At 47.0% G+C, this 14,568-nt stretch overlaps 1 protein-coding gene across 1 annotated transcript in view; it reads left to right on the forward strand.

The window, feature by feature from the left end:
- The window catches only part of PKD1L1 (polycystin 1 like 1, transient receptor potential channel interacting), a 183,103-nt gene that overhangs the window by 71,841 nt on the left and 96,694 nt on the right, over positions 1-14,568 (forward strand). Inside the window, 7 exon segments of the mRNA XM_032244258.1 lie at positions 1,128-1,288; positions 3,191-3,559; positions 4,602-4,661; positions 7,168-7,344; positions 8,467-8,544; positions 10,992-11,134; positions 12,464-12,584. Coding sequence (XP_032100149.1) covers positions 1,128-1,288; positions 3,191-3,559; positions 4,602-4,661; positions 7,168-7,344; positions 8,467-8,544; positions 10,992-11,134; positions 12,464-12,584 — 1,109 coding nt within the window.

Raw genomic sequence — 14,568 nt, forward strand, 5'->3', positions numbered from 1 at the left:
AAAAAAAAAAAAAAAAAAAAATTCTTTCGATATGTGCCAACACTGTCAGGTGAACCTCTTTTGATCCTGTCAGGAAGGTCTGGGCCTGTGTGGATGATGTCCCCAGGAGGTCTGGGGCTGGAGGGACCTCTCTTTGCCCATGTCCATCTGCACCCCCATCATCCCACTCCGCACACACATGGATGGGCCCTTTCACACACACAGACCACCTAGGCCCAGTGCTGGGCAAGGATGCTGTGTGGCCTCTCCCACTGTGGCCCCTCAGCCCTTGTGCTGAGAGCCACATGCTGAGGCCATGGTCTGAGACTCATGGGATGTTCACATGGGAGACACCAGGTGCCACACATACCCTGGAGTGTCTACCAACCTGGCCTTTTAAAGGCTCCCTAAGTCCCACAGGAAATAAATCTGTGAAATCCCAACCCACCCCTTTGATATCATGAAAAACCATAAAAGTGTACTCTGGAAAGTACTGGGTCATCAAAGAGGCTAGAGAGCTTGAAAGCAGGCAGCCGTGGAAAGCAGGCCCAAAGGAAGTGGGCACCGGGCTGTGGGCGTCGGATGTATGTTGCCCGTCACCCACAACCTTGCGCAGGGAGGAAGTGAGGCAAGGCAGTGGAGACCTCTTTCTCTGTGAGCATCTGAGGCCGTGTGGGAATGGCAAAGGTGGACGGCCACAGGGAGGGTTCTGGAGGGGTTAGGTTTGCGGCTGGTGGAAGCCAGCCCTGAGGTGGGGCAGTGAGGAGAAGCCACGTGGTGGCAGCTGCTCTAGTGTGGAGAGCTAGGCCAGAGCCCAGGCTTGGAGACAGAAGGACCTTGGCCAGGCCCGGCTCTGCCCTCACTGCTGTGTGACTCGGACAGGCTGCACAGCATCTCTGAACTCTGTAGAGTGGCGGTGTGCTTGCGTCACTGGATCTCGTGGATGTTCAAGCAGACCACGCTAGTGTTGAGCGTGGCACACTGTTGGCCACTCCATATGTGCCGTCATATGTGCTGTGACATTGCTATTCAATTCCCTTAATAAAGATCCAAAGTAGGGTGATTTAAACATGACTGGCACGAATTAATGTGACCAAAGAACCCTCACATTATTTTCCTAAGATCTCAAACCAAGTTATATGTTTCAGATTCCTCCACATCTCCTGGGTCAGCTTTAAAGACACCTTTGTCAACTGGAATGATGAACTCTCTCTTCAAGCTATATGTGAGGACTGTGGTGAAATGCCGGACCTGTCTTATTCCTGGGATCTCTTTTTAGTCAATGCAACAGATAAGAATAGGATAGAAGGTAAAAGACGGATGACTTTATTTCATTGTCTGAGGAAAAAACTCAGGGTTATTGTAAGATTTCTAAAATGTTGCAAAATACAATTGGTGTGACCCAGTGTGTCTGATCTGCCTGGTGAAGGGTCCATCGTCCTTCCCCAGCCCTCTTGCCCCTACAGTCCGTGTGAACACTTGTGAGGTACCAGCAGAAGAGGTGACACACTTGAGGGCTGCTTCTGACCTCAGGGTGATACGGGAGGCTGCGCCCAACATCCGTGTAGGCAGTTTTATTGAGCTAAAGCCACAGTTCGGAAGAACCTGAGATGTGATGCACTGCCCAGAGGGCTGTGTCCCTCACCCTCTCACCTGTCTTTTGGGGCAGCTGCACAGTGAGGAACGAGCAGAGGAACCAGGGTGGAAGGTTCCAGTCCTTCCTTCCACACTACCAGCTGGTGGCTTTAAGCAGCTCAAAATTTAATTTTCTTGAGTGAAAGATGAAGATCTTCCAACTTCACAGAGTGGTGTCAGGGCTAGATGGAATGTGTGGAGCGTGCCAGGCACTGGTGTCAGGACACTGGGTACTGCAGGACACAAAGGTTTGAACCAGTCATGAGACTGAGTTTTCACTTGGCATTATTTGTGATCAGAGAGGTGGCTCTCAATGGCAAGTAGAGGAGCTTTATTTCTGAGCTGGAGAGCCAGCCCCTACAACAGAGCTGGTGCCAAGCCCCAGCTGACCTTCATGTTTCTTAAAGATCCGCTCCATGAGGCCATACAAAGCTTCCACAAGTAGAGCTGTGGGTACAGCTGGTCTCAGCGGCTACAGGGACATGAAGACATATAGGGTGATTGTGCCCTTCTTGGCAAGAGAGGCATTCCAAATTCTTTTAGGTAAATTGAGTTTTTCTGAATCAGAGTCCATGCTGAATAGATTAGAGGAACTTGCAGGGGAAACACATCCAGTGGTTAGACTTTCAGCAAAGTGAATCATGACCCTTAGATTGATGTGTCTCAAAAAACTGGGCTCTCCCATGGTTGCAAGGAAAAGTTTACTGAGAGGTCATTTATATGCTTGTGGCATTTTTTCTTTGCTCTTGATCCTTCATAAATTCTAACAGCAGTTTTGAAAACTGTTATACTAGCTACTTGCTGTATTGGCCCCTTCTTGCACTGCTATAAAGGAATACCTGGGCTGGGTAGTTTACACAGAAAAGTGGTTTGTTTGGGCTTATGGTTCTGCAGACTGTACAGGAAGCATGGTGCTAGCATCTGCCTCTGATGAGGCCTCAGGAAGCTTTTACTCATGGAGGACGCATCACGTGGTGAGAGAGGGAGCGAGGCGGCAGGGCAGATGCCCCGCTCCTTTAAGTCTCCTACGAACTCAGAGCAAGAGCTCACTCATTACAGCAAGGAGGGCACTAAGTAGTCATTGGTGAGGGATCCACCCCCATGACCTAAACACCTCCCACCAGACTCCCCTCCAACACCGGGGATTATATTTCAACATGAGACTTGGAGGGGCAAAACATCCAAACCGTATCACTTACTGACGGACAAGGGAGTGAGGATTAAGAGAAACCCTATGCACCCCAAGTTGTTTCTAGAACAACCATGAATAAGCCAAGCCTGGGAATGCATAGGATTCAGCAGACCCCACCCCCTGACTTGGGAGAGCAAATGCCAAGTGCAATCGCTGTGAACCCTGCCTTCTACTTCCATATGTGTGCTTCCTGCTGTTGGCCAACACGCCAACACAGAACACACCAACACCATACTCTGTGTCCTGAATCTCGTAAGTGTAGGTTTTCAAATTCACAACAGATTTGTTGAAAACAGAGCATCCTTTTATAGTCTGTAGACTTTTTTAAGCAAATGTTTTATATTTTTGCTACAAAATTCTAACACTGCCAAATGTTTGCTGAAGTTCCCTTCTGCAGAGTAGTGGGGCTGCTGGGCTCACTGGGACTTGGGGCCGTTTCAATGTCATCACAGTCACACCTGCTGTCCACTGAGCCCGGCACTGCAGATCCTGATGCCATGACCACACCATTCTTACGGGAACCTTCACCCACGACCCGTGGCCAGCCTGCCCCATCAGCCCCAAGGGGAACCACCACAGAGCCCATGACTGGAGTCTACTGGGTTCCTGCTGCGGGGGACTCTGCAGTCCCAGGGGAGGCTCCAGAGGAAGGTTCGCTAGACCCAGAGCCGGGGCCACAGAGCAAGGGATCCCTGATGACTGACCCCTCGGAGAGAAGTCAGCTCACCCACAACCCTGACCCTCACCTCTCTGGTAAGTGCCACTGTTCCTGCATGTCCTCCCCCTTGTCTGGGCACCAGAATTACCTTTGGAAGCAGTGAATCTGGTGGTAAGGTGTGAGATCACATCAACCTGGGCCTTTAGGTCAGAGAGTGCCAGGTCCACACCTACCACTTGCTGACCATGTGGTAGTCATGGAGTTTCGGGTTCCTCATCTCTGGACTGGGAAAATGACAAACCCACGGCATGTTGTGAGGCTGCAGTGAGGTCAGTGAGGTCCCGTGTGTGCACTGTCTGTGCTACAGTAGCCATTTGTTCCACTCCAGCTTCCTCATCCTTCCCCCCAACCCCGGCATCAACCGCTTCACTTTATCCTTGGGTTTCAGGTGGACAGAAACCATTCTGGTACTTAAAAAATGAAGAGAAAAGGTAAGGGTGAGAAAAGCCCTGGCCTGGCACCTGTCTCTCTGTCACTGTCCCCAGCTGGTGACCCCGTTTGATTTTGCTGCTTACACTTGGGCGATGGTGCTCTCATGGCCTGCACGCTCTTGTCAATGCCGCTGTGCTTCTGGCCTCCCAGACATGGCTTGTCTGGCTGGAGGGACCACTGTGAGCTCCTTAGCTTCTGGGAGCAGAGGGCTGAGGGGACAGGAAGCGACAATTGCAGCAGGACATTCTTATGTCCATTTCTCTCCTTCTAAAAGAAAAGAGCAAGACGTCTTCTCTAAAAGGACAGTAAAAGACTTGTTTGAAGAGAGGACGGGGTGCTGGGTGTGGAGGCAGAAAGCCACATGTGAGCCTTGGCCTCGGCTTACTCACTGAGTTATTCTTAGAAACCGCACACTGACTGGAGCTCCAGCTGCTCCTCCTGGGGCCCTGGGGCAATGGCACCTGCCTCACCCAGCTGTCAGGACGAGGGGAGACACCACCACTGAGGGTATTTTGTAATCCACAGAGCAATGTATGGAGTCTAGAAATAGACCAAGGACAATGTGACCCATCAGGAGAGCTGCTATTAATTTCAGGAGATTCTGTGATTTTAAAGGAAACATTATGATTTTGTCCTTTCATGTAGATTTTGAAGCCTATTACAGCGATATTCAAGAAGCAATACCATCGGAAGGAAGACAGCCAGGTGACTGTGCTTCTGTGCCCGCTGCCTCTCTCTACTCAGCTCTCCTCCGCAGCCTTTCTGCAATCTGGATTTCCCACTTGCTCCCTCACACAGCCACTGAGAGCTTCACAGAGTCACAGGGAAAAGTTGAAACTCTTACATGGCACAGTCTGAACCAAACCTTTATTTCTAGCTCCCCTCTTTCTGCCCTTCTGTCTCCCTGTGCTCCAAAATCCCGAGAGTAGCCTCAGGCCCAAGGGTGGGCATCCCAGCTTTTCCATGCCTTGGTCATGGAGTGTCATCTGCCAAAAATGCCTCCCTCCACGTCCTTCCTAAGTCATCTGCTCAGCGAGCCTCCTTCTTCAGGTCTGGCTTCATTTCTCTCTGGGAAGTCTTCTTCAGGCTTGTCTCATAAGGACCAATCCCCGCTACCCCAACCCACACACACACCAGCTCAGTATTTTTTCCCTCCTCTGGGAAGCAGGTGGCACCTGGCACTTAGTGACTTTTTCAGTGTCTGTGCTTCTGTGTCTTCTGCACTGAGCTCTTCCAGGAAAGCTTCCATGGCCAGCTTATGCTGTGTGCTGGGATAGATCACAGTCCCTGGCACATTGGCACTCAGTGAGCACATTGTAGAATGAATTGATGATCAGTGAATGACTTATTCAGCTATTGAATGAACAGATGGATGATCAGTGAGTGACTGATTTATCTGTGTAGGGAAGAGACGGATGTCTAGTGAATGATTTATCTGTCAAATGGGTAGGTAAATTATTTATTTGTTGAATGAATGGATAAATGGCTGATGAGTGAATGATTTATCTATCAAGGGAATAATGGATGATGAATGAATGGTTTGATCTGCGGCAGTGTTTCCTTCAACAGTCCTCCTCAGCTGCTTCCAACTCCTCGGCTTCTCCAGCCCTTCCCACATTCTTTCCTGTGTTTTATGCTGTTCTTGGATGAGATTGTCAGTCAGGTGCAGCCACAGGGAAGAGAAAAACAAAGAAAATACTCCCAGGTCCTAGAGACAAGGGGCATGGCAGGCCACACAGGGCCACGTGGGAAGCCACAGGGAGGTCAGGAGACAGGAGCAAGGGGACCACTTAGGCCAAGGTCTTTCTTGGGGTTTCCATGGGAAGGAAAGGCAAGGCCAAGGCAGGGCTGGGTGAATAGTTTAGAATCAGCTAGTTTAATTTCAGCAGATCCTGGGCCTAAGAGTGATCTCTAGTTGCCCAGGATAATTTGTCAGAGATGGTTCTGGATTTGTCAGTTTGCAAATCAAAGACACATTGCAGGCTGGGCCTTTTGTGGTCTCTAAGAGTTGACTATCCCCAGCCCCAGGAGAAGCTGTCAGAGCACTCTCTCCTTAGCCAGAAGACTTTTGTTTCACTTTGTTTTTCAGTATCAAAACATCATACATTTAAAACATTTAAAAGTCTTCACAATATACACGCAGATCTGTTGTAGAGGCTCACATTCACACTCACAGTAGATGCTTAATCAATACAACTGAATGAATGAAAAATAGACCTGCCTTTGTATTGCATTTACAAAGTTATTCTTCCTTACAGGAGTAATTCTGACCCCTCAACATCTGTGTTTTATTACTATATCTTGCTTTGGTTTCAAGTTTTAAAGAGCCTCTTTAGCCTACATGAAGCGCAGTGGCTTCTTCTTGCCTAGACCATGCAGTAGCCCTTCCTCCACCCTGGCTGCTTCTCTGTTTGCTGCCTGCAGTCACCTCACCACAGTCCAGCTGAAGCACTCTTTTCACCGCAAACCAGGCTGTTGTCACTCTCCTGACAGGTCCCCCCAGTGGCTTCCCAGGGCACTTAGGACACAAGCCCATGTCTGTGCGCCAAGCATGATGTGACCCCTGGCAATGCCTCCAGCCACACTTTTCCTCCTCCTGCCCTTTCTTCATCCCTGCTTCCAACCACCAGGGAAGATCATTCCCATGGCATTTTGGTTTTACTCAACCTGGAAGTTCCTTCCTTCAGACCTTCAAAGAGCTCCTTCCAGTCTTGGTCTTCAGAGAGGACTTCCCTGACCTCCCTCTCAAGACTCCCTTTCCCCACCCCTCTCTCTTCCTCTGCAAGTCCGCTTTGCTTTCCTTCATTACCTGACTTTGTATTATTCATTTATGTGTTTTCTCATTTATTTTTCTGACCACCTCACTATTAAACTCCAGATAGCAAGGACACCATTGATCTGGTTCACGCTGTGTCCCCTGTTCCTAGACTAGTACCTGGACTTTGTAGACCATAATAAATCTTGTGGAAGGAAGAAAGGAAGGGAGGGAGGAAGGAAGGGAGGGAGGGAGGGAGGGAAGGAAGATGCCATTGGACCACTAATTATATGATAACAAAGTATATTTCTTGACTATGTTTAGCTGCTGAAGACATTATATTAGATATGCAGTATCCAGCAATGGTACAAATAATGTCAGCATTGAATCACTAATGCTTTAAGATAATCATGACTGTTTTTCTTTAACATCTATTGGCTTGGTTTATCGTCCCAGCAAATGACACCAGCTTTCCAGGATCAGGACCTAGCCTGAGTGCCAAGAAGAGCCCTGGAGATGGGGATAACCTGATAGATCCCTCCCTGTCTGCCGGCAGAGCCAAGCCTGTCCTCATGATTGACTGGCCCAAGGCCCTGCTGGGAAGAGCAGTTTTCCAAGGCTATTCAACCTCAGGTGTGAATGCCCTCTTTCTACCCTGCAACTGCAGTGTTTCTGAAGCTTTTAGATCTCAGCCCTGAATTTCTTCTGAACTTTTCGTTTTACTAGATAAGTATTTAGAACTGTGTAACTGTTCTACTTGTGCTTGTTCCTCTATGGACTGTGGCCTGAGGCTCTTCTACAAAAGTAAAGTTAGCATCTGTTGCTACCAGGAGCTCTCCGTGTGCACTCCAAAGGGGAAGAGAGGTGCCTCCAACTGATGTATGTTGTGTGCGCAAACACCTTGGTGTGCACAGCCTTTCTGTGACAGACTTTTGTAGGACAGACAGAATTTGCATGAATTGATCAAAATGAAGCTGCTCCTGAAGAGCAATTGCATTTCTAATAGATTTTCCCAGCCCAGACATGCTGGTTTTGCTCAATTTGTGGGATTGCCGCCTTTCATAATAATACATGTGATGTGTCATCCCTATAAACCTCTTGGGGAGGATCTGGATTTCACACTATTTTTAGATAATTTCCCCTTCACCCTTCCCTTGAAGCATTTCAAGAAGTACTATTGTAAAGCTGTGGTTTTAGAAACTGTCCTGTTAGATCATCAGTCTTGTATTTGGCATCACCTTTCTTCAGGGTAAGTAGTGTGGGGTCAGCCCCTCCCTGCTAAGGAAGTAATCCAGTCACCATGGTCAGCAGTTACACCCAGATTAAAAATTGTCCATGACCAGTATTTTGCAGACTTAAAAATAGCTTTGAAATTCCTATAAATCACACTGTGAAGTATAATCATACTTCACAGTGTGATTTATAAAATTGCCAAATTAAACATGAACATAATTATAAACATGCAAAATAAGATCTTACCAGAATTCTCTTGTTGCTTGGGACATTAATGTCATTTCTGAGCCAGGGATGGATGGAACATCCTCAGTATTGCTTCTGCTGGGCAGGAGAGGCTCTTTACAGAAGGCGGTAACCAACAAACTCACGGCCTTTCCAAGCAGGCGTGGCATGTTTCACTAGCACCTATGTTACCTTCACCTCTGGGGGAAGGGTGGAGCCCATTCCCAAGGACACCATCTGACCTCTGTCTCTGAGTCCACTGAGTGTCGTTTCCATGCAGCCATGTCTTTCCTGCAGGTATTACAGAACAGACGGTGACAATCAAGCCATACTCTCTGAACAGTGGAGAGACGTACGTCCTGCAAGCGTCTGTGGGTATGTTACATTGTCAGTGGGATTTATGAGAGGATGGGAAGGAGGCCTGCTGTGTCTCTGTGAGTTTACTCTTCCTGAGGAATTGGGTGCAGGTCTACATCAGGGTAAAGGCTGAGCAAGCAGTTGCCTTTTTAAAAAGTTACATATATATCTTATTAATGCTAGACAACAGGACAAGTTGATTCCTTCCCTGCAAATCTGTCCATAATCTCTCTCCTTCTCTCTATTTAAACCCTAGAAAGGTGTTAATGCTTGTCTTGTGCCGCTGATGTTCATTGAATTCACCCACAGGCCTCCGTTCCCCTTGCTCCACATTCCTCCTTGCATTTCCATTCCTCTCTCAATCTGAGAACTTCTAGACATTCCCCCCATTTCTAGAGGTTTTCATTCCATATGAGAAGCACAGCAGACCCAACTTTTTTTTTTTTTTTTTTTTTGAGACTGAGTCTCGCTCTGTTGCCCAGGTGCAATCTCAGCTCGCTGCACCCTCCGCCTCCCAGGTTCAAGCAACTCTCCTGCCTCAGCCTCCTTAGTAGCTGGGATTACAGGTACCCACCACCATGCCCAGCTAATTTTTTGTATTTTTAGTAGAAACGGGGTTTCACCATGTTGGGCAGGCTGGTCTCGAACTCCTGACCTCAGGTGATCTGTCCACCTCAGCCTCCCAAAGTACTGGAATTATAGCCATATGAGCCACTACGCCCGGCCAGCCATTTTTATTTACAGATAGGTTTGGTTCAAGGTCCACGGTTTTGCATTAATCAAAACCCACCAGGAATTTGCACACTTGCAATCTGTGTGAACTCTTATGTCATGCAAATGGGGAAACACGAGGTTCACTTTCTCCTGAGAACTGGCTGGGTTGAGCTCAATGAGATCCCTGAGGGACATCTTGATTCTCACAGTTTCTATAAACATCAGCCTGCCCTTTCCACATTTAGCATTTAACAACTAGCCCTGGGTCCCTGCTTTGGATACAAGATGTGCAGCATTTGCTTTTGTTTCAACAAATACCTTTTGCCCTTTGGCTGGACCTCTTTCTTTTGCCCCTGAAATTTGCCCAGTGGCAAGTGTAAAGACAGTTCTCTTAGCTGGGCCATATTCCTTACTACTGCAGGAGACACCTGAGAGCCTCTCCATGGCCCACTGGCCTGGTCAGTGTCCTTGGCTGGCTGCCAAGTGGTGCAGTCAGGCTCCAGGTCTCCTGTCGGCCTCCTCTCCCTTGGCCTTGCACACCCTCGCTGACTGCTGCCCTCTCTTCCCATGTTCTTCAGATCACACCAGGCCCCCTCGTGATTCTAAGTCTTCCCTATGGTTATTCTGGCTGAAATGCCCATTCTTTTCCCCACATCCCTTCCTAAGCCCAGTATAAGACTGATAACCCAGCACTGCTCGCTCAAATGTGTCTTCCTTTATTGAGATTTCCCTGGTCAGCCAGAAAGAATTCATCACCCTTTTCTCTTGGATTTTGCTTTCGTTATGAGACCTGTCTTCCGTGGTTGTTGCGACTGTTAAGTAGGATAATACAGGAACAGTGTCTAGCAGGGTGCCTGGTGTGTAGCAGAGGCTGGATAGATGGTACCTGCTGTTATGATAAGGATGATGACCATCAAGGTTTTAAACCATTTGACATGTAAATTTCATTTCTACAATCCATCTCAAGAAAAATACATTAAACATTAAAAAACGATGTGTATGAGAATAATCATTATGGGGTGATCAATAAAAACACAAAATAGAAAATAAACAAAATGTTTAATTGTTGGGGATAATAGTTATGCATATTAGGGTATATCTGTTCCATGGAATCTTGTGCAGCTATTTACAACAGTGATTTTGGATGCTATATGTCAACTTGGAAAATAGTTATACTATTAATATAGTTAATAAAATAAATATAAAACTGTATCAGTGCTATACATTCAACTAAGCTGTACTTATGTGTGTATATGTGTGAGGTTTTGAGGGAATCCAGGAGAATGGAGAAAGTTCGCTTTGCTGGGTGATGGGTCTGTTAGCATCATCTCCCCCTTAGGTTTCGGTTTCTGTCTGGGTGGTTGCCATGTGGCTCCCAGGTAGGGAGTCACTTTTGTCTCCCCAGGGCCTAGGATAGTACCTGCCCCACCCAGTGAGTGTTTGTTATATTATTGAATGCTATAGGCACTGGTTCGCAAACCCCAGCACTTCAGAATCCCCTAAGAGTATGCGAAAACTATCAATGAGTTTCACTTTCTGAGTCAGCAGGTCTGGGTGGGGTTCAAGAATCTGCATTTCTGACAAATTCCCAGGTGAGGCTACTTTCCCAAGGACCCTACCAGGTGAGGCTACAAATTACCAGGGAGCCTACTTTCGGAACTCCTGCTATAAGGTTTATCTACAAAAAATTAATCCTACGCTGCTGTAATTCTCCATCATGGGTGAAACCCCTGCTTCATCTTTCTCTTTAGCCTCAAAGCTTGGCTTACTGGGTAAAGCTCAGCTGTACTTGACAGTCAACCCGGCTCCACAGGACATGGCCTGCCAGGTGCAGCCCCACCATGGTCTGGAGGCACACACCGTCTTCAGTGTCTTCTGCATGTCAGGAAAACCGGTATGTGGACAACACCATGTCTGTGCTGAGAGATCCAAGACAGTGGCACCTGTCAGTCACAGCAGTCACAGGTGCTGTAGGAATGGACAGTGATGTCCTTCCCACCTGTGAAGGAAATCGGCCTGTAGTTGAATGTTGGAAAGTTGGATAGGCATAAATGGGCTTCCCCAGCCACTAATGAGAGGAGTGCAAAGTGGCCCCCTGGTTGAGAAGGTTCAGAATTTCACAAAGAGGCAAGGGCCTGCTCACCAGGAAACACAGCAGGGCATCCACTGCTCCACAGCCTGGTTAGAGCAGGGGCCTCTGTTAATGCTGCCACTGAGAAGAAGGCAGGCATGTGACCCAAAGTGAGGAGCCTGGCCCTTTCCCTCCCAGGGCGCATCTCTAACATGGACTCACCCTCACTCTTCATCTGGCATGGAGAAGACCATTGTGATTTTGTTGCTCAGGGTCTTGTGAGGGTGAAATGAGAGGATGGATTTAAAAAGATGAAAGCCGATCAGCCTGGCCAACATGGTGAAACCCTGTCTCTACTAAAGTTTGTAAAAATACAAAAATAAAAACCCTGTCTCAACTAAATTTTGTAAAAATACAAAAATTAGCTGGGTGTGGTGGCGGGCACTTGTAATCCCAGCTACTTGGGAGGTTGAGGCAGGAGAATCACTTGAACTCAGGAAGTAGAGGTTACAGAGAGCTGAGATTGCGCCACTGCACTCCAGCCTGGGTGACAGAGTGAGACTCCATCTTAAAAAAAAAAAAAGATGAATGCCTCAGGCAGGGCAGGACCCTGTGCTATTGTGACCCTGGCACTGCCCTCTCCATCCTTTTAGCCAGGACACCAGCCTCCCTGCCCTTCTGCCTGAGCCCTTTTCTAGGAAGCCCCACCCTTGTCCTCCAGTGGGGCCAGAACGTGGCCTTCACTTGAGGCACACCCACCCCTCCCTCATGCTCCTCTTGCTGCGTGGTGCCCAGTGTTGGGGAAGCCAAGGGGCAGCCAGGACCCTTCACCCTGAGGAGGCCATGACAGTCTGATTTGTGACTATGGGGAGGTTCGTGGGCAAGGAGAGGACACAGACCCTGGTGAGGAATCTTGGGGTTGTTCGAGAAGCACTTTGGCCTCGGGGAACAGAGAGCACTGCAGGGCGCAGGGAGGTCTGTCACGTGGGCTGTGCAAGGGGGAATGCTGCTTACCTGTCACTTACGCTCTTCCTGGCTCTAAAGAACGTCCTTGGGTGCAATGAAGGCTGCAGGTGAATGTGTGTGTATTGGGATGTCATTCACAGTGTGTTCATTTATACTATTTTTTGCTCCCCATGGACTGGATCATAGGACTTCCAGTATGAATTTAGTTACCAGATAGGAAACACCTCCAAACACACGTTGTACCATGGAAGAGACACCCAGTACTATTTTGTGTTGCCAGCTGGTGAGCACTTGGACAATTACAAAGGTAAGCCATGGTGCCAGCTGGGGTCACTAGCTGTGCTGACCTAGAATTCTAAACCTTTTCTCCTGGTTTTCAAAAACTAAAAATCATTTAAACTGTGTCTGGAAAATAAAAGTATTTATTCAGCTTGATCAGACTAATGCTTTTCAGTTTAGGTTGATTATTTACCTTTTAGTGCAGAAAGAACATTAGTAATGTCAACAAATTAAATCCATTTTTCACATCTTAAATTTTAACTGAAATATACTGGAAATGATAAAATGCCAGAGAATGTTTTTTCGTGTATAAATTAAATATTTAAAATTAGGACATTTCTTATTTACAAATGAAACATGTCATATCTGGCGAATCTTGCATTTGTTATGGATTAAATCAAATCAAGGTAGTCCCCTAAGGAACAAAATGTGAGGTAAATGAATGTTGAGTTAGCATGTTAGTAATATAACCTCAACACAAAGTGAATCCCGCAGTGTTGACAGCTTTCCGCTCTGACCCTGTTCCTGAGGTTACGGTTACTTCTAAACCAGTCCCTTAGAACTGGTTTCAGCTGAGCATAAGAGACACACAGCCATTTAGGAAGATATCTTGACATGCACAACCCCAGGCTGCTTAAATAAAAATCTCGCTGGTGGTGACTTTTTAAGTTTCTGTCTTATTTTTTAAACATCTGGAGCATTCTAAGTGCAGACAAGGTTGAAAGTCACTGATCTAGAAGTTTCTTTGATTTGAGTTGGTAAGATTATTAAAGCCTGAAGTCTGAACCAGTTCATTCACCTGATTAATTTAAGTTTCACCTCCCCTTTAAGCCAAGCTGAAATGCCTTCTTCATGAAACCTTCCCTGTCACCTCCGGTTAGAAACACTTGCACCTTCTACATACAAGTCAGTTATATTGAGCAAAACTTCTGAGCAGGGCATTTTGAGATTTTCATAATCATGCTCTGCTTTGTACCACAGTGACTTTGTACTCCCTTTGTTCTTGAGTTTTCTTGAAGTCAAGCTGCACACAGCATTATGTGAGACTGAGGCTGGGCAAACGTCCCAATAGAAGAACCTTGGGCCACGGCCTCAGCTCTGTGTTGGAAGTCACGATTTCTTAACATAAATTTACAGACCAAATTTAGGTCACAGTCCCAGAGCAGTGTCAGAGTTAGTGATGTTACAAAAATCATTCACAAGCATGGTATTTGTTTGTAATTATCAGTATTAGTACAATTAATTCCTATGAATACCTGAACTCAAGATTTATAAGGGAGTAAACATATGCAAAATAAATACAATATAGTAAAAACTTAATAGATACCTTTTCTTGTTCCATCTTTTGCATGGGTGAGTATGGCACAGACTCAGCTTGTCCGAGTAAATGGAGTCTTGCCTAAAAACTGCTCTTTCTCTTAGATTTTGTCCATGCATAGGACCAACCTTATCTGTTAAGAGTATTTGTTGGCCGGGCGTGGTGGCTCATGCCTGTAATCCCAGCACTTTGGGAGACCGAGGCAGGTGGATCACGAGGTCAAGAGATGGAGACCATCCTGGTCAACATGGTGAAACCCCGTCTCTACTAAAAATACAAAAAATTAGCTGGGCATGGTGGCGCGTGCCTGTAATCCCAGCTACTCAGGAGGCTGAGGCAGGAGAATTGCCTGAACCCAGAAGGCGGAGGTTGCGGTGAGCCGAGACAGTGCCATTGCACTCCAGCCTGGGTAACAAGAGAGAAACTCCATCTCATTAAAAAAATCATAACAACATTCGTATTTGTTAAAATTACTGCCTCAAGGGCCAACCTAATATCTACTGACTCGGAGTCGTGGAGAAGATGGAGCCCAGAATTTGCTTGTCGACAAGATTCCTGGTGATTGGGCTGCAAGTGTCCATAGACCACATCTTGAGAAGCACTAATCTCCAAAATTAAACCCCAGTCCTTGGCATTGAGAATGTTGTTATGAAGATACGTAGGGCACACCAGGGCATCAATCTTTGTGTGTGGT

This window comes from Sapajus apella, unplaced genomic scaffold, assembly GCF_009761245.1.
Source record: "Sapajus apella isolate SASKATOON/1434 unplaced genomic scaffold, GSC_monkey_1.0 scaffold54, whole genome shotgun sequence".
Classification (NCBI taxonomy): Eukaryota; Metazoa; Chordata; class Mammalia; order Primates; family Cebidae; genus Sapajus; species Sapajus apella.